At 42.1% G+C, this 27,887-nt stretch overlaps 1 protein-coding gene across 1 annotated transcript in view; it reads right to left on the bottom strand.

The window, feature by feature from the left end:
* LOC143112867 (glucocorticoid receptor-like) overlaps positions 1 to 23,232 on the bottom strand; it is a 59,535-nt gene extending 36,303 nt beyond the window's left edge. Inside the window, exons 1-2 of the mRNA XM_076275249.1 lie at positions 21,990 to 23,232; positions 18,940 to 20,101 (exon numbers count right to left, since the gene is read on the bottom strand). Coding sequence (XP_076131364.1) covers positions 18,940 to 20,087 — 1,148 coding nt within the window. The 5' untranslated portion in view covers positions 20,088 to 20,101; positions 21,990 to 23,232. The remainder of the gene's footprint in view (positions 1 to 18,939; positions 20,102 to 21,989) is intronic.
* Between the last annotated feature and the right edge of the window lie 4,655 nt (positions 23,233 to 27,887).

Below are 27,887 nucleotides of genomic sequence, written 5' to 3'. Positions count from 1 at the left end.
ATCATGAAGTGCTGCCTTATGAGATTTTTTTATCACACACACACACGTACACACACACACACACACACACACACATACAAGGCCACACTCTAACACACAAACACTTGTAAACAGACACTGATAAGGTGTTGCCAGGGAATATCTACAGCCCCATACTAAAGAGACACACAAGAGGGGAGTTCATACGTAGCAGTGTGTGTTAAGTGTGTGTTTGTTTGTGTGTGTATAGTATGTGTGTGTTACGTGCGGATTTGTTAACTTGTCGACAGACAAGTCAAATGTGGACACATTTTTCAATGCATCCCTGACCTAATTTCACAACTCAGCACTGTGCATAGAAAGGGAATTCTGAGAATACAGTTGCTCAAGGCAGAGATTATATAAGGTAGCAGAGTTAGACAGGCCAACGGGGGTAGAGAGCAGAAAAAAGAGAAGAAAAAAGAGAAAGAGCAGAAAAAAGAGAAAGAGAAGGAGAAAGAGAAAGAGAAGGAGAAAGGGAAAGAGAAGGAGAAAGGGAAAGGAAATAGCGTGATAAAGAGAGAAAAAAACTGACATGCTGGACATTAGCTTGAAACATACCATGGCACAGCGCAGCTGAACATGTGCAGAGAAAAACATTTAGCCTTTATGTTATATAGCATTCCTATCTAAGCCATATTTGTATTGCCAATACACACAAGTAATGGAGGTTTAACCCCAAGCTGTGGTATCAGTTACCTGGTCACCAGTGTAAGCAATCAGTTTTAACCTTACGGCTGCGCTTGCTGAAGAACATACACAAAAAGCAAATTCTCGTCTATCAATTGCCCATTACTTGCCTTTGACAAGAACATTGACAAAGCTTAAGCAGTATTACTGGCTAGCCCATGTGTAGCATGTTCCATATTAGAGGTTAGAGGCGCATTAAGCATGTAGGCCTAGCTACACTTACAAGCTTCTTCCACATCATTATAACAAGGCTGGTCATTGTTGAGGCTAACTTAAAGAGGCTTTTGTCTCACAGTTCTCTCTGATATCGCTGGCAGTGATACAAGGTAGCTAGCTGAGTGATGCATTTCCAGTGTTTCCCACAGAATTGGATTCAATTTGTGGCGGTAGCTGACTTTGACAACGGGGGGGGGGGGGGGTTGTTATTAAGATCGTCTTGGTAGTGTATAGGTCTAATTGAGTGGAACCTTTGAGGGAACCCTTGCAATTGTAACACAGTTGAAAGGCTGCTGATGTGTGGATGCAATTCATAACGTTTCCTACATAGTTAAAATAAAGGTTCGTACTTCTCCTTGGGACAAGCACTTTTGAATTTTGGAAAACACTTTTCCATTTACATCGGGATTTTGCAAACGTTCAGTGTCAGAGTCAATAAAATGAGCCCTTCAACGAAATTGACAAGCAGCTGTAAGTAGGCTAAGCATGCTAAATTCGACATCCAAACAGTATTCTAACGTTAGCTTTGAGATACTGCTTGATTTCATAACTTAACTTAGTTTAGTCTCTTCAATGTAGCCTACTATGTTGTGATAAGACCTTAGCAGAGTTCACTTCAATGCAGCAGTTTTGAACAAATTTGCGCAGCATGGTCACGATGCTAAGCGGATTTAATAGCAATTTAGCCAGAAGTCTTCTATGCAATGCTTCTATGTGGCAACAACAATCCTTCAACAATCGTGAATATTTTGTTAAATGCACATGCAGAGGAGTGGGGCAGCTGGCTACGAGAGAGAGCGGGGCGGGGCAAGGAAAGGCTGCGTGCGTAAAAGCGCAGCTCAATGCCAATGCAAGGATTTGACCTTATATTTAAATTAAATTAAATTAAACATAGAATATTCATCTGTGGCGGCCGATTTTTATTTCGTGGCGCCCCGCCACAGATTAGTCAATGTATGGGAAACACTGATTTCAGTGACATACTGTATTTGGCGACATCTGCCGTAAAAACAAAATTTTACTTTTGATACAGAGCAGAAAGCTCCAAAGTAAACACAGGGTTCCCTTTTCTCTTCACATATGATCCTATACCATCATCTATCTATAAAGCAAGAAGCGTCTGTGTGTCCTAATGTCTGTGGCACGCATATCTCGCTGACCGTTTGTCAGACTGACCTAAGATTTCGTATGTGGCTTGCACGTGGCACAAAGGTGTGCAATCTCAATTTTGACGATTTTTGAATGCATATTTCAAAATATGCTTATTATCGCTGCACTGCACTGTTTCCAAGGGGACCAGTTTCAGGGGAGCTCCACGCCATGTCTATTGTGTGGCTAGGTCTCACTTTGATGATAGTCAGTCACCGAGAAACACGCTTTGGATTCCAGCTGCTGAGTAATCTCACCTCATCTGCGAATTTCCGAATATTTGTGAGGAACACTAGCCTAGAAATATAGACGCTAAATTACATTTGCTGCCAGGGATAGTCTAGCAACTCTCTAAAAAAAAAAAACATAGTCCAGTATTTCTTCCAGTCCATACAACTTAATTTCAATTTCAAAAGAAATACTCGACTTTGTTTTTTTTGTTGTTTTTTTTTAAACGGCGACGAAATTGTGAATTTCCAGAGCACACTTGGCAATCGACTCCTACGGACTTTCCCCTAAAGATGGCAGCAAAGATGGCAACATTTCCAGAAAGGTACTGGCTTGATGAAATTCATTCTGGACTCTCTATCCGACCACATAAAGACCTCGGGATACTTCGGTTTGGCTTTAGGGACCCTCTACTCACTACCACGTAAGTGTAATGTAGAACTGTGAACTGTAGAAGAGGTATAAAAATAGCGTTTTGTAGCGGCGAAATAATATGCCCTTCTCACTTCCACGCTAACGAGTTTTGACTAAAAATGGTAACATCGAACTTTCTCAAAACACATCTGAATGACATGATTTGGATGTCAACTCAACGTATGTACTCCCAATCATCCGTAAATTGATCTAAAGTGCATTTTACTCCGGATAATTCCTTTAATGTGGGTCTGGCTCGCCAGGCTAGAGGAACACACTATCAGTAACCCAATTTGTTTCTTCAGCCATGGACAATTCCACGTTGCCGCCAGCAGAGTTGGCAGATCAAACAGACTTCGCATACTTGCTCTAGACAAAGAAACAAAGAAAAAGCGCCACTTTCTGAGCAATGTTGTTTTTACTTAAGTGCTTACGCAGTAAAGCACGCTCACGCAACAAACCTTTTGACATAGTTCTCTGGAAATCCACCCCACCCCTAAATTAAAAACTCAACTGTTTTGATTTTAATTATGCCCCATTCCCCCATCTTTCTGGTACTTTATAGTCCAACTATATTTGTATTTTGTATGTTACTATGTGTATATACAATTAAGACATGTCTTTGTGGGGAGGAGACATGGGTCACGACAATGGTCATAACTGAAAAATCTTCTTCAGCTCCCACTATAGGAATACATACTTCCTACGGGCACTGCACTAGTGATACAAAATGGCACAAACCTAAAAATGCTGTTTTATGTAAGTGTACTTAAATATCACACTATCACCTAGCTACCATGTGGTAGATGCACTGTAAGGCTGTCAGATTTATATTAGTGCTCTGGCTACTGGGATCTGAAGAGGCTGTCTTGATTCAAGAGATGATCTCTATCTTATAGACCTTTACAACAACCGGAAAGGTTTGCAACATCTGATGTGTTCTCAAACAGACCTACCACACAAAAAGTTACATCATCCAACCCCCACGACACACACAAGAACACAACATAACGGTCATATGGAAGTCCGAACTTAGCCGGTTGTTCTACTGCTCCCCTCATAGTATTTCCTCCGGACATTATGAAAATGTGCTGTGTCTGAACGAAGCGTAGAACATGCGGTTTAAAATAGAGATGCACCGATATGGAATTTTAGGGCCGATAACAATAACCGATATTTATTGGTTTGTTGTGGCCGATACCGATACGATAACCGATAATATTACTATTGAAAAAAAATTGTGAAAAGTGATTTGGGGAAAGCATTTAATAAGCATAATTTTATTGCAGTAATTTTACCTACCACCAAATGATGGACAGAACTCATAATAGTCCTCAATAGTGCGGCAGTCAACAACATAACAGTAGCCTAGCCCTACAGTATGTGTGGCTCCTTTAAGTGAACCTGACGTCAGTGAATTGCGAGTGAGTGACTAGAGAGTATGAATCGTTTTAATTTAGGACTAAACGCTCATAAACGGCTCAGCTGGGAATAAGCTACAGTATAGTGACCAAATCAGAGTTTGTGAGGGAAACTTACGTTTAGTTTCAACTGAATAAAGCTGCAACTCCTCAGACTGTATCTTATGTCCGTCTACTCTGCACAACTGCTGCAGCAGAAATGAAAGGGGTTAGCCCCGAAGGTTTTAATAACTTATTATAATGACCTGTCTGGAACTGAAGCAGGAATGGTTAGCATATTTCTAGGTAGAAATACACAACCCAAGCTAACGTAATGCAAATATAATACTAAAACACAACTTAGAACTAGGCCTACTTATGTACTCGTCCCACTAACGAGTTTGCTTATGTGTTTCCCTGATCAGCGCGGTAAAGTGCAAACACACCAGCACAAGACGGCTCTAGATAGGGCTGAGCTCCGCTCTGGTAAGGTTAAATGGCGGATCATTCACGAGACGATTTTGAGATGCACAGATTCCCAAATGAACGCATATCCACAGATTTTGTTTGAGTGGTGAAATACATTCACACCGCTGACATTATATTGAGGAAAAAGTATAGCCAACCAAGCTCAAGTAGCTCAATGTAGCCAGACGGACCTTACGTAGGCCTAAATTAGGACTTTAAAAAATATCGGCGCAAATTATCGGCCAGAATTCTGTTATCGGACCGATAATAATATTTTCATTTTTTCACTTATCGGCCAATAATATATCGGCCGCCGATATATCGTGCATCCCTAGTTTAAAATTCAGACCTAGTGAGAGGGCGTGTCAATGACGTTTCTTTCGTGCGTCCATTTGGCGGGGGCACTTAAATCCGACTGAGTGACGGAGTGGCATAGTGCTGTCCAGAAAATCTCCAACCTGGAAAGACACAGACATCACGGAGCTACTGCATGTCAATGAGGGCAGAAAGATCATGTGATAGAACACATGAAGGGAACGGCAAGAGACCTTGATGTACAACCGCATCGCAAGGCCAAAGGAATTCAAAAGACCAAATCATCCTAAGCAGAAGGCCCTGAAAAGGCGGTAGCCTACAACGACGTCGTTGACGACAATAACAGAAATATGTAATAAATTGATAGCCTTCTGATGACCTCACTGCTGAGCCCGATAATGAACATGAAGAAAACCCAACTTTGTTCCAAGCTCCTTACGTAAATGCAATAGACACATGGGGAGAGGATGCTTTTGGAAAAATAAACCATGAAAAAACGAACCCCTTCACTGTTATGTTAGTATTTTGTTTGTTGTTTAAAAACGTTGTATATGATGGCTTTGAAGTCTTGAGTTAGCCTACTGAATTGGCTGGTACCATAAAGCCTACAAGTTCGTACATGCTCTCTCCAACGCAAACCAGCTTTGGCTTCCATAGCCAAGTAATTCTGCTACATAACGTTGAAAACAGATAAATGTGTTTATTTGAAGCACACATACAAATACTGTACGTCAGCTTCAAGTATGTGCACTTACGTGACTACTTCAAGTATTAACCTACGCACAATAGATTTTTCTTCTTTAGCCTAATGAATACATTTTGTAAACAAAAACAGCAGCTGTGACAGCGGCCGCATATATTCTGCGTCATATCTCGCCTCTTGCGAACTCTGCGAGCCCCCACCCCTCACTCGATAACCACACAGAGATTCTGTAATGTGCGTGTATGTCGTTCACACATAGGTCCGTATACGGTCAGTATAAGGTCCGCAGGTTAGCATCATATTTGAATCACCCGAAGGGTTGGACCACCGTTTGACAAACCTCCGCATATACTCCGGAGGTTATATCTGAAAGCCCTTACACACACACACACACACACACACACACACACACACACACACACACAACCCTGAATAGCTCTCCATAGCAACAGGCTCAGGGAGAGATCTGCATTAAAATCAATAAACCTTGCCACCGCTGGCCCCACTGCTCAGCTGGAGCAAAGGCAACACTCACTGGAGATCATGCTTCTGGGTTTAAATGAGCCACTTTTGATGCTGATGACGCAACATACATTTCCTGCCTCCCCAAATCAACAGGCCGGGAGAAATGAATCGATAAGAACAATTTACTCTTCGCCCGACTACAAACACACTGCCTGATTAAGTTGAAAATCCATTTGCCACACGCAAACACGCACACACACACACACACGCACACAAACATTACTTACTAATGTCCATAACCCCATTGACCATTGCCCAGTTCTAGCAGACAATCACTATTTTCAAACTAACAGCCTCATCTCTCTAGGGGAAAAAAATAGACCTCTTTAATGATGCTTTCTTCTTCAGAGAAAACCATTTATTTGCAACATTTCCTTCTGAAGACAGGACTCATTTTATGTTTGAAAAGCCCATTCATTTCGGCTGGAGCAAAAACACAAAGTGGTGTAGCGTGCAATTAGCGCAGCCATGCTCTGTGGTCCGTGCTAAAGCAGAGGACATCGCTGAACAGACTCCAGCTGAGAATTGTGACAGAAAGAGTCACTGATCTTTTGAAAATGATCAATTTGGAGGACGAGTCTAACTCAGAGCTGGCGGCACATCCTGTGAGGGAATAGAGAGGTGGCGGAGAATTGGAACATTTAAAATATCAGCTCTCCTTTAAAATGAAATGACTAGCCACTAGCCAGGGTGTGTGTGCGTGTGTGTGTGTGTGTGTGTGTGTGTGTGTGTGTGTGTGTGTGTGTGTGTGTGTATGTCTGTGTGTGTGTGTGTGAAACAAAGAGAGGGCAACTGTATGAGCCTTTTGTGTGTGAGAATTACAAAAAAGAGAGAAAGAGTTGGTAAAAGGAAAAGAAGCATGAGCAATCGCCTCAGTGGTATGCAAAGCAAACTTTTTTATGATGGACAAACAGTCTAAGCATGCTGTAGTTACAATCACACACACATCTATTGCACTAATCACACCTGATACACCTGATATGCAGCCTAAGCTTCACTAATCCTATCAGTTTAATCACTCTCTCTACACAGTGTGGGTGGGGTTATTTTTGTTGTTTCTTTCCAGGGATTTGCCGTTTTTTGCCTGTGTAAATGTACAATTTGCTGATTTTTGACATGTTACAGTATATAGGCTACTGATTATAGTATATTATAGTACTGTATAGAGTCTGTGATTCAATTTAATGAAATGTTGTTGAGATTTGAGCTCAACTGCCAATCAAATCACACCCTTCCCTTCCATGCTCCTGAAGCTCCAAGCTGATTGGTTATGGATTTGTCTGAACCACCATGTTTGCTTCCCATTTACAGAACCAGGACAGGCTATGAACACCAGACTGTTAGATGACCACTTTGAGCAATTTGCTAAATTAAACAAAAAAGTGTATGGGATTAGAATTGCATATGGTTGCATATAGGATGCTGGTTATTCCCTTGACAGAGTAACATATTGAAACATAGGCTACTGTTAATGTAGGACTGTATTGACTGCCTAAATTAGCTCTACTTGTCCATATTGGTTCTAAAACATAACACCCTGAAAAACAACTACGGTCATTCAACAAAGGCCAAAAGTCAGAGTGCAGGTCCATTGCCACTATTCTGGGAATAAAAACACTGGCATCATGAGTGCCATCACCACAGGACACAGAACTCACCAGAAGCATATGGTGTGTGGCACCACTGACTTAACCATTTCTGCAAGCTTGAAATTTCAAGTAGCTATGAAAACAGCAGTTCCCTTATCAACATCTGGGATAAGGCCACTCTGGGAAAACAGCAGTCCAAATCTCCACCTCTGTGAAGCCTTGGTAAACAGGCCCTGTTGGCTAGTCGGGGAACGAGTGGGGCTTAAGGAAGCAGTATTCTGAGACCTTGGGGTGGGGAGGGGTGGGAGGAGGCTAGAGTGTGCGGAGGGTGAATGGGAAAGAGCATACAGGCCAGGCAGGCGGGGGGATCTCAGGCTTAGAGGAGGCCACTCTCAAGGGTCCCCTCTCTCTCCCTCTGCCTCTCCTTCTCTCTCCCTCTGCCTCTCCTTTTCTCTCCTTCTCGGCCTTTCTCCCTCTCTTCCCCTCTTGCTCTTAATTGAAAGTGGCTAGAAACATCTGTGTAAGCAACAGCTCCAGAGAAGCGAGCTTTATAACCTCCTCAACATGCGGCACAAGGAAACACTGAATCCAGACCTGTGCTATGCAGAGCGCAATATCACATTGTGTGTGTGTGTGTGTGTGAGAGGGTGAGGAGGGGGGGGGGGGGGGATGTTGTACAGCTGAAAAAATAAGCAGAAAAAGTTAGCAAAAGATTTTGAATGCAAACATACTATACTTGCTTTAAGATTTCCCTAGGACATAGATTCAATTTCCAGCAGCAATAACAGCTTTGCTACGGCAGTTTGTGGAAAAGCAAACCACCAGCAAAACCACAGATTTGAGAGAGAGAGTGTAAGAGAGAGAGAGAGAGAGAGGGAACGCAGAGAGGGGAGGGAGAGACTATAAACAAACAGTCCAGCAGCTCAGAGGAGAGGAAGAATTCTCTAACCTTGAGGGCTGAAGCTGTAACTTTAGTCCAACTGGCTAGAAGCCATTTACAGTAGAGCGCTTGACTCCTCCTTCAGAAAGGGGGGGGGGGGTGTGGATGGGGTGGAGGGGGATGAAAGGCTGGCCTCTCGCAGGCATCTGGAGAAACAGCCCGGCCTAATGAACCACGCTACGTATGGAGAGCGCGCACTCCTCAAGGAGCCTCGACGAGAGAGAGGGAGATAGAAATCAGCAGATTAGATTGGCCATCGCAGCCGCTCCTCCGGCTCACTGGGCCTTAAGTCAGACACAGATGATCATCTGGCACTGCCGCTGCCGCTGCCGCTGCCGCGATTTATAAACCGATAAATGACGGGATCATCATCCCGCCATCATCATGCTAACTGGATATATCAAGCACAGGAGCACTAACATTTGTTTTTCAAAAATACAACTCTATGGGACTGTGTAAATTGGCAAATAAGTGTTTTGAATGGAAATGAATTGAATCACAGAAGCCGATCCACAGGAGCCCTTACAAACCATCAGCTATTTATTACCACAGGCTCAGGCTCTGTCTTTGGTCCAGAGCAGATAACAATTCAGAAACCCATTCAGAAAGCTGTATTGATGCCAAATGTGAGAGTCCCGGAGGTATCCCATACCAACTGATTTAAGTGCTGACTTAACAATAAGTGCAGGGGCCAGGGATTTCAGTAATAGTCTTTGCTCCTTCTCTGTACTCTTTAACTAGTACAAATCCAACGCCAACAGCCTCAGCAATCTTCATCGTCAATTTATGGACATTTCTGTAACACACTGATCAATACATGATCAACAACAAAACATCTTCTCTGAATTTCAGCTTCCTGTCCGACTGACAATTCCCCCCTGGTCTCCCATTTTTGTACGTGATGTTACATGAGCGGCTCAGCTCCGTCCAGCACAGCCAGGCAAGCAGGCTTTTTACGGCGAAGCGTCTGCCGCTGCGGCTGCCGTGTGTATGAGTTATGACTGTTTGCTCTGTGCTAGTGCTCGGCCGAGACAGGTCCCGGGGAGAGAGTGAACGAGAGAGAGACAGAGAGGGGGAGAGAGTGAACGAGAGAGAGACAGAGTGGGAAGAGAGAGAGAGACGTGCCTGCAGAAGGATGGGCTGCTCAAAGGCCAACATCACATAACACACGTGTCACCTGGTGCTTTTAGACCCTTATTACACGGGCCAGGTCAGCGAAAATGCCATTTCCAGCACTGAGCACTTGGGGACTTTCATATTTATGAGGCACCTTTTCACCCACAGGACGATTATTCTGTTTGCTCAACTGCACCCAGGGAAGAATTTACTTTTTGAGTTTGTAAAATTATTTTTTATGTGACCACCATTACATGCTTTTGATATACAGGAAACTGGTCTAAAGGCCAAGCATTTTTGTGTAGATTTCCTCTGATATACCTTTGACTTTCTTTAGAAATATGGGCATATGGGCAATTGTGTCCATCTGACAAACCATGACTCATCAATTAGCCACCCTAAGTGAAAGTTTGGGGTCTTTATCATGAACCAAGGTTGCAGAGCAGACTCAAACACATATTTCTCAAAACCGGTCCCTCTTATGAAACAGACGTTTATGACCTTCAAACAAAAACTAGAAAGAGTAATTTATGCACGTCACGAATCAGGTGAATTTGCTCCCTGTTCACGTTCAGTCAGCCCACCACATCTCCTCTGATATACAGTACAAGTGCTAGTCTCCGAAGACTTCATCTCAGGAAGATGAGACAGAAAAAAGCTGGCTCAGAACCCCTGCCAAAACTCTCTCTCACTCTTCCTCGTTAACACAAAACACACACACACACACACACACACACACAGAGAGCGAGGACAAAGCACTCGGAGACAGATACGTGGCTCACAAAACAAACAACCTGCTCCAAAGCTGTACAGGGGAGAAAGAATATTATGTAAGCCTTTGTACTGCAGCTGAGTCGAAGTGCAGTAAAAGTGACATGCAGGGCCAAGGCAAATTGGCCATGACTAACAAATGAGGGTGGGCAGATCACCCAGACCAGACTCTAGTTTGGGGGTAACATTCTGCTGCCAATATCGACACCACGTCTCCGAACAGGGCATTTCTACTGTTACAGTACGTGTACATAGCAGGTGCTGGATGGGGCTGGAAGACGATGGGAGTGTGACTGAGCTGAATACGGCAAGGCATTGGTTACAGTAGTACCAGAGTCGTTTCAGCATTCCAGACACTCCCACACCTGAGGGTGTAGGCTGAACTCTACATCCCCCCAACACAAGGGTGAGAAAAAGGAGAAAAGGATGAAAACATGGGAAGGGAATATGTCACACACACGCACACACGCACGCACGCACGCACGCACGCACGCACACACACACACACACACACACACACGCAAACTCTTAAACTCATTGTACACATTTTTTCCTTCCTATTCCTTGTACGTCACAACTCTTGTGATGAATTAACTGTAGTCATTGAAATTTCCAAGCAAAAAAACAAACAAAATAATTTCAGGAAAGCATCAAGATTATTAAAAGTAGAAAGGTGGAAGAAAATAGGAAGACAAAGAAAAAAACTCTTCATTATGGGCTGATGTCTCCATGAATTCCATCCTCAGAATAAGGCGAAAAGCACAGAATGTATTAAATATACTTTCCTATATCACTGTTATTTTCTATGGAAAGAAGTCACAAAAGAGAATGATGTTATGCATCCGTGTGTACACTGTATGCACGTATGTACAGTATAATATGCATACAGTATGTCTGTCCGGGATGTGTTTGTGAAATATTTTGCACCTAATGCAGATATCAGTTCATATCAGGGCTTTATGATTCATGACCCAACAGACAAGGCTGGCTGACTGATAAGGTGTTTACTGCGGGATTAACCTATAAACCTGGCAGACCTCCACTGAGTAAGGTTCAGCTAGAAGAGACAGGGCTTAAACCAACTTTCAAAATGGCTGACCTTGGACCCACTGCCATGTCGCTGCTGTGCTGTCTGTTCTTCAGTATGGGAGGGTGCCATAATGTACATAGTTGATTAACTGTTAGTTTAACTGCTATGAGATGATTCAGATGTCACAGTTCTCATCAGTCAAAGTCTGCGAAGATGTATCTAGGGTGTGACTAGAATGTCAAGACAATCATGACAAATCTATAACAAAAGCATAAATTCTAATCGGGCTACTGGTTTGTTGACAGGGGGCTTTGTCAAAAATGTTCTTTCACTCAAAAAAATGTGTAAGACACACTGGAAGAAACAACACTATCCTCCATGACAATGCATTCATGTGTCCATATTATCCATCTTGCTGTCCTTGTCTGTACAGCATGTAAAGTATAGGGTAGCGATGACTGCACCAACTCGGGCTCTGGGTAAAAAGGAAAGCTCTTCACTGTGAAATGCCTCAAACTGACTGTGCCAGAAGATACAGCCTCTTCTTTCTGACACTGTCCAAGCTCATTCATTTTTTCGGTACATTGTATTTAGGCAGTTATGCGTGTGAACGCTATGACCTTTGTACGAATAATGACAATACTCTCTGTAAAAGAACAAAAGACGAGTGCAGATATAAAAATAGAACAAGACAGGGAGAAGACAAAAGCATGATAGTTAAAGGCAGAAAGAATGGGGAAATATAAATCAATCTAATAATGAGTGAATGGGGGGGGGGGGATTTGCTCATACTGGTTTACTAGCTTCCTTACAATCTTATCACTATCTTAAACTGTCAAATGCCACCCATCATGACGACAAATGAAACTTCAGTATTATTTACTTATATCTTATGATTATTTCATAAAATGGCCAACATTTTCACTCATTTCAGTTCAAGTGACCAAGTTAGCCTGTATGGTTTGTGCAGTCCAAAGCCAGAGAGAAAGCAGCAGAACAAGAGAGAAAGACTGCATTGTGCACTTGGCTTTACTCCCACAGTGGGGGAAAATCATTGCATTGTCACAGCAGATCAGAGTGTCACCACTTACAAAAATACCTCAGTTTGGCTGAGAGACACATCACATCACTCTTACGAACTATCAGCACTGTCGCTGACCAAACTATACATCACTGCAACACTCCCGGCTCGACTACAAGCACAACCAACCCTGCATAAAAACGTGACTTTAAAATGGCTAACCCCAAACCACGACTTTACTAGTAGCTAGGGCCCACTGGTGTAGATTTATAGCCTATGTGGTGACTGTTCTCATATACTTGTGACATTGCTGGGGGAGCCAAACTCAATGAGAATAATAATGTGACCACATGTCAGATGATTGCAGGCATACATTTTCTCCCTGATCAAATGGACACCCACACGTTTTTGAAATTGCCAACGCGTTTTTGCAATTTCACACCAACTCAACTCTTAATAAAATTGATGGAATTTCAGAGCTGCTCATCAGCAAACTCAAAGGACAGAGCTCAGCCAAGAACCAGGAGAGGAAACTTTAAATTGTGTATTTCATGCTTTTAGGAGCTTGTACATGTACCCCTCCTATACTCACACATTATCATTATGGGATTGTATTTTACTTTATCAGCCTTGGAGAGATTATCTCAATTTAAATCTACAGCTGAGGCTTTGGAAAACTGACTTTAGACTTAGATATATTCCAATATCGATACCCTCTCTAGCTGGTCATCTAGCCCCATTTAAACTAAGTAAATTAGGACAATTGAGAGTGATTGAAATAAATATGAAAAATACATTTGAATTTAGTATTTAATATCAAGGGTCAAAACTCTTTATGGCTCTTCGCATTAAACTCACATAGATATCAGGTCAATAAACGTTATAATGAGCTCAGGGGAACTTTACAGTGAGCGTTCGGTTATCATATGATCATATGTCCATAAATAACACTGACAAGAGAGTTCGCTGTTATGCGCACTCAGCACTATCAAGTCAAACCAGTTCCACTAATCAAAAAACAAACAAAAAAAAAACAAAAAAACGCAGTTCAAACCCTTCCAAGTCATTAACATGAGCAGTGATCCGCTGACCCTTCTGAAAACACTCAGTTTTCACCGATTTTCAAAGTGACCCCAGAACCTTGGGTGTCCTTTCAAAACAGTGAGAGAAATTAGCACCTGAGCAAGGCCTTAGACAGACGCACTCACAGCACAGACTTGGCAGCAGCGTGGTGTTAAAATCAAAAGGTCACTTGCATTATCGCATTGCTCAAAACATTAAGCCGTGCTCAAAGGGTCTTTATCACTAAATACCCTACCTGCCCCGTTTTTAACAGAAAGACCTGATCTGCACAGCTCAGACCCAGATGACAATTCTGCAGCAAAACCAACAAAAACAACGCAAGGGAGGCAATAGATGTAAGTTCACATGCTACCAATGGCCTGTTGCCATGGGAATAGTGAAAATACCCCAACGGGGCTTTTGAGTGTGACAGTGGGTTGGGGGAGGTCAGGTGATAAACAGAAGGCGAACTGGCTCAAGGGCAGGTATATAGGCGCTGTGCAGTCATATGACTGCAGTGACACATACTGTATGAAAGCAGATGTTGTTGGTTTTATTGTCACAATAAATGCTGTAAATACTGCGGGTATTGAGGTTATTGGAATTGGAATGGTTAACAACTGCTGCGAAAAAAGAGAGAAAGTACTGGTAAACAAAACTATTTGCTATGTCTATTTAGTGAAAAGGCAGCTAACAGCCCTTGACCTTGATGCTTACTTAAGTAAGTAGCATGTTTTCATTAGAGGTTGGGGAACAAAATGTACAGTGCAGTATTGTAATATTTTTAGCACAATACTATTTCAATACAGCTGCAACAGGTATTGATAATATTATGATTTTAATTTTATATAGATTCTGATAACATTGCTTGTACAGTTCACAAAATGGTGCAAGACCTCTTCTTCTCTTGCGTCACAGTGGAAATTGGAAAGGAAGTCAGAGTCAAAAACCAAATTATTCCGCCAAAATGACTGCAAAGATTCACATTATATGAAAATTATTTTCTGTCATACAATTAAGTTTTCTGACTCTGATTCTGAAATATACAGTGCACTTCCTGTGCAGTGTGCGCATGTGTTAAAAAGTGCCGTAGTAGATATATTTGATCATAAAATATACCAAAGTCTAAATCACAATACCTTCAGTATGGTAAAATGTAAGGAGTTGAAATATAATTGTGTCATGGCCGAAAGGTTATGATAATATGACATGTCGCCTATGTGGCAATTATCATGCCTAGTTCCCATGATACTCATAACAGGATATAGGCTAGCGCATACAGACGCTATCCCTCAGGCTAAACATTGGAGTTGCAATCATGAGAGTTTGGATATTAGTGAGAGAAAGTTCTAGGGGGCCTCAGCTCAGTAAAAACTGAATGCCTATATCAGTGTAATATAGGCACTGTAAAAGTGTAAAAACAGCTGACAGAGCTGTCAGACTTCAGGCAAGGTGGGCAAAGATGTACACACTTAAATGACTAGGCTTGAAGCATCTAGCCATATCACAGTGCTATAGGCAAGACTAAAAACTCAGAGGAACAACTATGAGCAATCCCGCTTTTATTAGCACGCAGGCCTAAGTGGATTGCACCATTCACAGAGGACATCGGTTCTTCCCCTTAAACGAATCTTACAAAAAAAAGCCATATAACAATCAAAAAAGGCATCTGTGGTTTACACTGAACTGTGACTGGTGACTCAACAATAATCCGGTCAGGGAGAAGGGAGTTGATAAAGTTTCCAGAGCACCTGAGGTGTTCTTGGAAGTAATGCATATTTGAATACAGAAAAAATAAGAATTATCTTTCTACATAATGCTGGATGTATGAAAATAGCAATTTGTCGGGTTGCACAATAACGTAACTGTAACCAGCACTGTAGACACTTTGTATAGGCCTATGTAGTAGTGATATTTCAAAACGCGCCATCTTCAAACTCTCTTCATGTCATCAAACTCTCTTCATGTCATCTTCAAACGTGATGGGAAACAACCAGATCCAGAGGACCAGTCATTCTTTACCTGTCAGTACCCATGTTACCCAGCAAGAGCAGGCGGCCCATAAGATCTCTCCGCATTGCGCTCACGCCAACCCCCCTCCCCCCCGCCTGACACACAAACACACACACACACACACACACACAAACCGGCAAGCAGCAAGTCAGAGGCATTTACACACATATGTGCCACAGGATAAGCAGCCAGCCAGCCAGACACAGACAAGATAGGTATACGTCCATTTCGTATGGTTCTACCTTTCAGACCAATATCTGTGTGTGTGTGTGTGTGTGGTTGGGGATGTTCTACAGGATTCTGTACACCTGGTGCAGGAAATTCCATTACCTCTTTTCTGAGATTGGGAAACAAGTTTAAACAACACAAAGAATTTAGACATACAGGGAGAGGGGGAGAGGATGTGGGGGGAGGAGAGAGGGGGGGAGGGCATCGCCAGGGTAACGGGAAGAGAGGAGAGCAGGAGACCTAGTGATTCTAGTTGTAGGCTTTCCTGCACTGAGAGAAAAGAAGTCCCAGGACAGGAGAAATGGGAATGAGCACCCCATAAAAGTGGCTCTCTCACCTGCCTCTGTAATGTTCTATTCCACTGGTCTAGTCAAGCGCCACTGTTTGTGGCCAAAAGCAGCGTACATGCAGCATGAATACCAGTTCGCATGTAGCCTAAATTCAAAACAAAAGTGCTTCTAGAAACTGAAAAGAAAAAATGCTTCAGGAAACCTTTCCAAGGAACACACAGATAATGAATTCACTGAAACATCTTAGGGTGAAATACTTTTTCTATAAGCTGTATTCTGCAATTGCATCGATACCCATTACACCACAATACTGGGAATTACACGTGCCTGCAATTTATCGACAGTGGATTACAAAAACTTCCCAATGAACATTCTGCACAATAACTGTAAACTGTATTAGGCAACACTGGGTTGTATTGCGGAAGGAGGAAGGCTTGCTGCACTCATTCATTTTAACTCTAACCTTCCATTCATAGTCAGTAAAATGTGGGCCTGCCCAACATTAAGTCTGTCAGTGCTGACCCTTTTCAATATTTCTGGAGGTTTTCTAGGATACGGTCAAACACCCACCATATGGGGGAGGGGGGAGGGGGGGCTGACCCAGTTATGTCTAACCTGGTTCTTGCTAAACACACTGTGAAATTATTAACATTCTATACTGAAATTCCTGTGATGGAAAACCTGTTGCAGACCTCCTATGTGATGAAGACTTGAGGTCTCACCGTTCAGCCCTACCACGACCCCCTTCAAGAAACTGCTGAGTTTGAAACCATTCTGCTATGGTGGTTATGACATCATAATTACTGCATTTTCCGGTCTTTTCAACTTATCAATATCCTTATTACAATGACTGCTACTGGACATCCATCCCGTTTAGAAATATGTCAATCTGCATCACAAACACTAATAAACCCTACACTAAAACCACCTTATCATGAAAAATCTATGCCCCACTATAAGTTTAATTCTTTTGGATTAGGACTAGTTTTCTTTCCAGTAATCATTGGCACTCTGTTAAAATATTTTACTCTTTCAATGCATACAATTCCCAACATACTGTAGAATCTTAACTACAGTATTGGTTATATTTTACAATTAACACTGTATATTGCAATATTATTAAAAAAATATATCAGCCATGGAGTTCTTACTGATTGCCACCCAAAGCCTATTGGCTTAGCCGGTATGTGAATCACATGGTCTTGGTCCAGATTTACACTGCAAGGCTTTGTTGTGATCATCCAGTGTGCTCTGATACATATACTGTATGTACTCTGATATATATATATAGGCCAACTGAGGCAGAGTCTCTCAAGCCAACCTATAGTATTATTTATCAATCAAACAGTCACCACCGTCAGTACAACACAATGCATCTCTCTCTCACACACACACACACATACACACACACACACACACACGCACACATAAACAAATCAAATAAATCAACAGCTAAATAGGCTCTAATGGTGTGTGCATGTAAGTGAGTTTGTGAGTGAGTGATTGTGTGTATGTGTCCTCTCCCCAGTGATAAAGATGTGTGAGTCTTTGTGTAAAGACATCAGAGGTAGGTATAGAGCACAGCAGTTCTGTACACTTGGCTTTCAGTGTGATGATTCACCCTCTTCACACGCACAAGCATATTACAGACTAACTGACACATCTAAAAACATGTTACTAACAAACAAAAATTACAACATTGCTTCAAGAGACAATTGGTAGAAAGCTGACTTACAAACTTGATCTACTAACTTAGCTACAGGCTATCTATTAGATTACACAAGATTTCTGTTTGGAAAGTAAAATTAAATTGACTGAAAAGGGCAGATAACTAACAGACTGCTTAGGCCTATTTTGCTAGTTGGCAGCAAATCCACATAACATTCACTTTTTAAATATGTAAACCATCACATTGCCCAGCTAAATAATATAAACCAGTTCTAGCCTGTTCATTGCACTTCTGTGGTTTAACTACTGATCAAGATTGTACCACAGTATGGCAGAAAGCATGATTTCTTCCTCTTGCCAATGAAAATGACCTTAAAGCAATGCCCTGCACATCTGAAGTCCTAGTGAGTTAGTTGGTTAATATAGTACACCAACCTGTTAGTACAGATCCATTTTCTCAGTATGTGTGATTCTGGTGTAATAATCAAGGAACGTTGCAAACGTACCATGGACGCAGCAGCACAATGATATCACGCAACACCTGAAAATAGTCTCCATAGGCCTTCCAGCAACAAGTTTGAGCTGCAGCAGTATATTGCGCCTATTACGTCATAGTTCCATGTCAAATCAGCCTAGAAAATCGCCAAATCGCAAATTTCATTTTCCGTCAGCCTTATTACACTTTCTAACTTGAGAAAAGACAAGTTTTAAATGGAAAATTACCGGAAATCTTTGTCACTTTTAAGCGTGATGCTAGCAAGCGAGATGCTAATGGTTTAATCCGATTCAATGATCTATGCTAAGATGGAGCTAAAAGTGGTAACGCCAGACTCAGAGAACAGCTGGATGAACTGGAGAAAGGTAAAAATCAATTGTTTAACTCAAGGGGAGGTGGAAAATGAGTGTAATTCCCGAAATGGTGGAATATCCCTTTAATGAAAATCCAACAGCAACTCCAAACCAACATGCTTTGACATTTTATGTGCCGTTTCACACTTTACATTTCCCTCAGTGAGAATAAAATAACAGAGACCCTACTCTGGCCATGCTCTATACCGAAAATCTACTTCAGCCAAGTCTCTTACCTGTTGAAAGTCACAGGGTATGCAGATGTGGATGGGACTATGTCACTGGGCCTCGACATCCCAGGGAGCTCTCCAAACCCGGTGCCCCTGTTCCAGCTGTTGCTCAAGGAGGTGCGCGGTGGGTAGAGGCCGAACACTGGCTTCTGATCCTGAGGGACGCCGGGTGAATGCTCGCTGTGCATACTCAGCGGGGGCACGCTGGCTCCGAAGCAAAATCCCTGGGAGGGCATGGAGCCCAGGCCTGCGGAGGAGCCAGCATGAGGGCTGCCCATGTCCATGCCCGACATCTGGCAGTAGCTGCGGCTCTCGTTCTCCATCTTAATGACTCCAGGCGTGCACAGCTGGATGTAGCCTGCATCTTTCTCAGTTTTGATGATGGGCATGTTCATGAGAGGCTGGGACTGGGGCTGTGGCTGCTGCGTTGGCAGAGGTGGCCGGTGTTGTGGGTGCAGCTCGGCGCCGTTCGCACCAGAGCAACTTCCCCTGTTGCAGCCGGCACCTCCGTTTCTACCGCCCACACAGCCACCTCCACCCCTGCCGCCAGACTGGTTTTGTATAACCAGGCCATCCCCAAGCACCGCATCGTCCACGGTCAGAGAGTTGATGAAGGCATCCTCGTCTGCCACGTACAACTCATTGAGTTCGTTTAGCGAGCCTGGCAGGTTCAGGTCGCGCAGGATATCCAGTGTGGAGTCGTCCCGGTCATCCCCAAGCCCCAGGGACACAGTGTCGTTTATGTCTGTATCGATGGCAGGAGAAAAGTCTTCCGTCTTGATGGGAAAAGCATCCAGTTCAGCAAGAGTCTCGTCCAAGAGAGAGAAGTTGTCTCCAACGTTCATGGGACCCAGTGTGTCCTGATGGGACTGCGTGGACTGAATCCTTAGCGGTTTCCCAAACTCCTTAACATGGGGGCCTTCCGCTGACCCACGCTCCCTGTTTCTCTGGAGGTTGCTGCTGTTCAGGCCATTGGATGAGCCATCCTTGGGGGAGGCTTCAGCTCTGGGCACAGGCTTCACCAGTCCTGTGGTGGCAGACACTTGCATACCGCTGTTTCCAATGTCTTTCACAAACCCTCCTTCTCCTGCCTGTTTGCCAAAACCAAGGCTGTTGTTATCCGGAGGGCTGCGCCTCAATCCAACTTGATCCATTTTTTCGATTTTGCCTAGCAAAGAAAGAGCACAGAGCATCACCATGGCCGATTAGTTGGCCTCAATATAAGCTTGGCATCTTATTTGTGTTAAAATATCTTTTCATTAACAACGACAATGGGGGAAAAGCCTGTATGATACAAACTAAGTTCATGTCTTTGTCTGCTTATCCTCTCCTTCCAACCAGACAGACACAAATACACATACAGCGGTAAAGGGGGGGAAATGACATGCAGATTAGCAAAGATCCTTGAATACTATCAAGATAGAGCAACGTTAGAGCAAAACGGGACAGTTCCGTCTGCATAAGTGGGAGTGTCACCTTACCTCACTAAATAAACTTTCTCTCTTAACAAGCAATAAGAGCAGATAAACTTAATTGTGTTTACAGTATTATTGTCCATAATCATGTATGATACCAATGAATCATTCTTTAAAACATGTAAAGAATAATTTAATTAGTCTGTTAACCAAGCTAGCTTAAAAAGCTAGTAGATGGCAGTAGCTATGGCAATACAGCTAGAAGCTATGTGCTAACAAGTGACTAGCAGTTGAGGAACTTCGCTTAAACTTACTATACTGTTGCAAGTTCACTTGAGTATAAACTATCCACTTTAACTAATGTCAGTAATGTTATTCAGCTAGTTGTCATTTCAAAGAAATTACACTTCTCCATTTAAAATGGTTACCTTAGCTAAGAGGCTAGCATGCTAACAACCAGACAGTAACTGGCAACAGCATGGTCTGATATTAAGTTATTTTATTACAAATCCAAACGCTAAAAAATTACACTATTAGGCTTGAAATGATCACAAACACTTACAGATTGTGACAAAATGTTCCAAAAAACCTTCAACAAATCCAGAAGGACATAATTACCAATTTATTGGTAAACTTCCACAAGTCTCCATTGACATTAGTGCAGTGAGGGCTTACTCTGGTCTGCATAAAGGGGGATTTCCCCCCTCCCCCTTGCAATAATCGAACGCGGAAGCAAGTTGTCGAACGTTTGCGCCTCTCACTCCGCTTTAACTCTCTCTGCTATTAGTAAAGCCTAATTCACAGTGTGTAGCCCACCTAAATTTGCGTGTATGAAAACTGCAGCTTAACATTTGTATTTAATATTCTAGTTGCTGTTTGGACAGTAGCATAGGGAAATTACAACAATGTCGTTAGTAACTCATTCTCGTTACAATATGTTAATCAATCAATAAATAAATAAATAAATAAATAAATAAACGCAGATTCGGACATGAAAAACACCGGGTGTCATTTGGCAAGTGGAACACGCTGATTCATTTGGGTTAGGCTATATTAAGCCTACTGGTAATAACGAAAGCCTAAAATTTTCTACAGCTGTTTCGTAATGGACATAATGGTCTTTACTTCCTATGAAGACGACTGCAGCTCACTAGATTGATAATATAGCATGGATGTGTGCAAATCTCACAAGCAACGCAACATTAGTAGAAATCCTGACAATATAAGTTACCGCAGTGGTGCAACCTGTTGGTAGGTCATGGCTATTGCACGATAAATTCCTTTAAAATCAAGAGAATTCCTTTTAATAAAATAAAAACAAATTTATTTCATGACCCTGGCACATTCCGCGCATGGCAACTTCAGTTGTTTGATGGCATTGTTTATAGTCAAGAAAATAACCGGCCTTCATAGGTAACATTTAGGGGGGAAATGCTATTATCATGTCATAACTTACTTACCCATGGTCTGCGACCTAACTATAAGCGTAGCCTACCCCACGACTGTCAGTACACCAGTGACAATAAGTTTGCATTATGCAGACTGAGCACAATTAGTTTATAACTTACAGTATAAGCAAATAAACATGGAAGTTTTGATCAAATGGAAAGGGAAAATAAATCAATAATAAACAGTCCTTACCTGCTTTCAAAACGAACTTGTTGTCTAGATCATTTCCAGAGGGGAACAGTCATATGGCACAATCATTTAAGTATAGTATAATATAACGTTACTCCACTTAGTTTCCAACAACGTCGTGATCTTCGTTTCGCTGGCTAGTCTCCCGGCATGATCAGATACAAGGTACTGCCAGTGGAAGCAAAGCTGGGCAACAAACCTTCTCCCGCTGTCATGACAAGCAATATCTTGGCATTTCAGCTTCTCATGCGTTCGCTCGACAACCCTGGTGCCAGCTACGTGGAGGGAAACAATCGTTGCGCCCTTTGGTCCAAGTTTACAAACTGAAACTTCAAAACTGCTTTCTTGAAAGTCTGTGTCAGTTCTGCATAAACAGAAGTAGTCAATTTAACTTGCTGGATATCCAATGTAGCGTAAATAATAGCAAAAAATACTAAAGGGAGCGTAAAGAAAACGGCACGCTAGAGAGATATCCTATCTAGATAAACGTATTAGGTAACTGAGTAGCTATCGGACTATACTGTTGCAGACTAGTTTTGCTCCGACAAACGGTAAACGCCCCTCAGAGGAATATCCTTGCTAGCAGGCTAGCTAGCGTACAGAGGTCCTTAGCAGAAACTGTTGTCAAATGGCGTAATTTACTCGACAGACGTTCCCTTCAGTGTTGAATGATAAAAACCATTAGCAACATACAGAAACACGTTAAAACGTAAACCACTAACCCACAGCAGAATGTTCTGGCACAATTGCTACTTGCAAGTGACGTTGACTGACGTGCCTATAGAGTTTGCCTCGCGATGCTAAACTTAAAACTGTCGGGTCGCAAAAACATTACATTTCAGCATGGCATGCAACTTCAACCATTTAAATCATGCTTTAAATAACTTTAATCACGGCAACTATACACGCAAAGGATATTAGAGGCGACAAATTCTGTAAGCGAATTAAAGAGTTCCTGTCAACTGGAAGATGTTGAAAGTTCCAAAGGAGCGTATAGTGAGCTCTGACAGTCGTGAATTTCAATGGCGCACTGTAGACGTTTCATAGAAGAGCGAAGGGCACGTTCACACCTACTGGAAATTAACAATTCTGCACGGGGGGGTGTCTCTTCAACAACACAGAAAACAGTGTGTCTTTAATCTACGAATCCGTGCTGTAAGCCTAGATCCTATGTCGACCGTGGCAAGGGTCTCTAAAGGGACATTTTGTGTCCACAAACAAATAAAAAACACGGACGAGACTTTGAACTGTAGGGAGACCTTGGTTAATTTACCAAGAACTGACATGCGCAAAAGTACGGAAGCGTATTGCTGCCACACTAAAATAAATAAAAAGGCTCAGTATCACTTAGCCTAATTACGTAAAATGTTTCTTGTTATAACAATATCTTTTCACGTTTTAACAAGATATTTATGACGTTATTACATGAAATTATCACATTATTTCAAGATAATGATATTTTCACCTTATATAACATATATCATGTTATTTCAAGATATGATATTTTCACGTTTTTACAAGATATTTATGACGTTATTACATTAAATTATCACGTTATTTCAATATAGGCTAATGAAACTAAACGAAAGAGAGGCAAGAAGATATGTAAAAAGCAATTGGATGTCAGTTTTATGTCAATAACTATTATTTACGCTTGGGGAAAGTGTAGCCTAATAGCTTGCTAGCCTACACTAGAGATATTTCTATGCCCAACTTAATTACTCATAATATAGGCCTACTGTATTTACGTGATTGATCGTGTTTGTGGGAATGCCCACAATGCCTACCTTAGCTGCATTTGCGGACTTATTTTGTGTAGCTGCTATCATAGCCTACCACAGGTTGCCCGTTTTGGTCAATAGCTGTATTCATTCTCTATTTTTAACAGAATAATCTGTAAAGACTTTCCCTAATGTTGGACTGTCATGGCTGAGTCTGTAGGCTACTGTCAAACTGAAATCATCCAACATGGAGACTACCAGTACTACCAGACTCACCAACAGCTTCATACACCAAGCTGTTAGGATGCTGAACTCTCTCCCTCCTCTCCCCCCTCCACCCTCAGCTACATAACATCCTGGACATTGGACCCACAATGGCCGCCTGCACCACTCCACTTGCACACTTGTACACTTTGCAACTTGTTGCTGTTGTCCTGAAAACACAACACTTCTGCTGCTCTTACATAACTTGCACCACTATGCCACTTTATTTCTTACTTAGGTCAAACAGAACTACCTCAGCCTCTTATTGGCCTGACTTTGCACTAGTATTTTATTTTATTGACTGTCTATGCACAATTTCAACCAAATTTTGCTGCTCTTATTTTTTCATTATATGTGCCCTCTTATTTACTTATTTACTTACTTTTTTGTTTACTTGAATGTTATGTTTGTCTGTGGACTTAAAATTGGTAAAATATGTCTTGTCTCCACCGTGGGATAGTGAGAAACGTAATTTCGATCTCTTTGTATGTCTGGAACATGTGAAGAAATTGACAATAAAGCTGACTTTGACTTTGACTTTGATGGAGGGAAAGAAGAGAGGTTTTTATATATACCGGTATTTTATATATTTTAAAGGAGAATTCCGGTGTGATATTGACCTAAAGTGTGTTGAAACATGATACCGAGTGTGAACTTATGTCTCATAGCCCATCTCGGCTTGTCCCCTGCACTCCAAAATCTGGCACTAGTTAGCTGATGCTACCAACAGCTTTTTCAATGGTGGTGCTTCGGCATCGGGCTAGCCATGCAAATAAATCACTGTTTTACACCGTTTACGAGGCTCAATGTATCTCCACACTTCATTGGTAGACTTCCGAGGGCCCTGACATTTAAAACGAGACATTGAAAATAATTCTGTGGAAATGCATGGATTCCAGTTTCTTCCAGTAGCAGCAACTGGAATCCATGCATTTCCACGGAATTATTTTTGGAATCTGATCCCTTATCATACCTGTTCATTCTTACTTGTCGCTTGACTTATCGTGACTAAATTCAAGATGGCTGCAAACGCTAAACTTCGTGAAGATACTGTCTGTATAAATCGTCTTGTAAGTAAGCAGGGGACAAGCCGAGATGGGCTATGAGACATACGTTCACACTCGGTATCATGTTTCAACACACTTTAGGTCAATATCACACCGGAATTCTCCTTTAACAGCGACAACATTGAACATTGAAGATGCACAACTTATTAGGCCTACATATTACAAATTAATTATTTGCAATGTGTATTTCTAAATGCCATAGCAAACGCATTGCAAAAGAATAACCTTGTTTAAGAAATAGTTTCACTGAATGGCTGGTACAACAAGTCAGATTTCTCCATTACTGAAAGAGAAAGCATTCGGCTTAGTACACTGTCAAACCAGTGGCACATATGGCACTCATATTAATTTTCCCCCCTCTGACTACTGAAATCAAAGCATACAACATGCAAATGAATGGTTCACTGTATTCACAGTTAACAGAAAACTCATTGAAGTTTGTCAGTAGGCCTAAATAGCCCCTGCCCATGCAAAAAACGGTCAATGAAAATTAAATAAAATCCAGCAGAATTTACATGTTCTGTTTCTTTTATTCTCAGGGGTAGTTATGTCCACATTGCTGTTTGTGTTGATGATAAACATCCTCAAATAAATATAGCTGTACTGGTCAAGTGGTGCAAAAACAAACCACTAACCCAACATCCAAGAACCTGGCTTATGCAGTGGGCAGTAGCTTTCAGTTGTTTCAAAACACAATATATGCGCTCGCACTTGGGTAAAACATATCAACATTTTCAGTTAACATGTTGACAAGAAAAGTGTGATTATAAGATGCAAAGTACATCAAATATTTTACTTATCTCAACATTCTGACCAAGTATTTTAATATGTTGATGTTCTAAATTTCAAATTTCTGACTTAATATCTAACATTTATGACTTAGTATCTCAATATTTTGACTTAGTATCTCAGAATCACTTCCACTGTTGCTGATGTAACAGTTAGAACAGATTTAGTACATAGCCCAGAACCCCACTTGTGATCAATTGTTGAGGTATCTGCTTCAGTGTTATGAGAAATATTTATTGTATTTTGCAATACATTTTGTGTCCTCCTGCAATAGTTTTGCATTCCCTTGCAATAGTTTTGTGTTCTCTCCCAATACTTGTGACTAATGCAAAGTAATACAAAATTATTGTGAGGGAATCCAAAAATATTGTGAGGGAATGCAATAGAAGCGCAACAAAATAATTTCCCACCTCAATAATAAAAAAATCCCACCATGTCCCTTTGCGGGCTTCATAGCATCAGACCAGGACCGCATCAAATGTTACAGACTTTGACATGTCAACCAGATTCGCATAGGAAAAGAAAGGTTCACTGGCGGTCAATGTCATTCTGAGTGTTTGCTTTTGTACATGTGCATATGTGCGTGTTGATTTGTCTATATGCTTGTTCTGTATTCGGGTGTGTGTATATGTGTTTGTGTGTGTGTGTGTGTGTGTGTGTGTGTGTGTGTGTATGTGTGTATCAGGGCAATGGAGAGGAGGGGTGATGGTTCTTTTGGGGAGGGGGGGATGCAAGCTCCCATGCAAACAAGCCCATTAGGTGGAGCTGGACGTGCGTTGGGCATGAGGAGTGCTGATTAAAAAGAATAGATGGGAGCATGCGTACATCCCCCTGGGGCTGCAGCAAAGCAGTCACACTGTTCTCTTGCCCCATAACACCATGCCTGGAACATGCTGCCGTCTGATATCAGGGGTTAGTCCGGGTCAGAAGTAGTCCACCCGCCACACGTCTATATCTTTGATAATGCAGAGGTCATATACGTTAATGTAAACAGATGGGTTGAGGTGATAAGGACAGAGATAAATTAATTCACATTTTGGAGATTTCATAGATGTTTAATGGTCAACGAGGTACAAACCAAATCGGCAGGAACAGCGTTGTGAATTTGAGTCTGAAAATAAGCCCAGGTATTTTCCTTACAGTAAGGCCTACTTAGAGGGCAGCTCACTAGCCTACAGGTGCCACATTTGTGAGATTTGCATAATGAACTCATGTTTCCCATCAAATGTTGTTCCACCAGTGACCCACACTGTGACCGACATTTATGTAATGCACAGAGAGAGCTGGGGCGTGGGGGTGGGGGGTGGGGTGGGGGGCTTTCAAGTGCAGCCATTTGTCGTGTCCGAGACTTGAAATGGCACCGACAGAGAGGTTACAAAACCTGACCTGCCAAAGCAGCTGACCTTTCACCTGATACTTTTTGTCTGCCCCAATCCCTCGCTGACATGGCAACCGTGTGGCTATGAGACATCTGCTTGAAGAAGGGAGGGCGTTGTCCCCCAGCCCCCAGTCCTCGCCTCGTCAAAAAAATGTCAGGAACTCTACTGACCCAAATAATCGAGCTACTATCCAGCCACTGGCCTGTATAGAGCAGAGGAGTGTGGATATGCGGAAAGCTATTTATATGACATGATTTATGGCGCTTCATGGATCATGCTCACACCCTCCTTCCCTGGGACCCGGGTCAAGTTAGAAGGGGGAGATAGACGGATTCAGTAGAAAGTGAATGAGAGAAAAGAATGAGAGGGAATCAGGAAGTGAGCAGCAAAGACTTTCACAGAAGAAGAGTCTAAGATTGACAACAGATGGGAATACTTCATGACAGTAAATGCTAGTTTTTCAGTGGAAAGGATGCATGCTCAGGCAAAAGAGTGATTTGTTGCCCTAAGGGCACTGTTTATTCCTTTACATAAGTGAATCATGTTGACTCAGTATTCCAATTTCTTGGTACATGCGTACTGAGAACACATACACATACACACACACTCTCTTTCTCTCTAAAAAACATACACACAGAAAAGCCTCCACACACACACACATACACACACACACACACACAC

This window comes from Alosa pseudoharengus, unplaced genomic scaffold (genome assembly GCF_046254945.1).
Source record: "Alosa pseudoharengus isolate Yale_2024_CS ecotype anadromous, Long Island Sound unplaced genomic scaffold, YU_APseudo_1.1 YU_APseudo_1.1_scf_8, whole genome shotgun sequence".
NCBI lineage: Eukaryota > Metazoa > Chordata > Actinopteri > Clupeiformes > Clupeidae > Alosa > Alosa pseudoharengus.
Note: the sequence above shows the minus strand (reverse complement) of the source record. Positions and strands in the feature narration are given on the sequence as shown.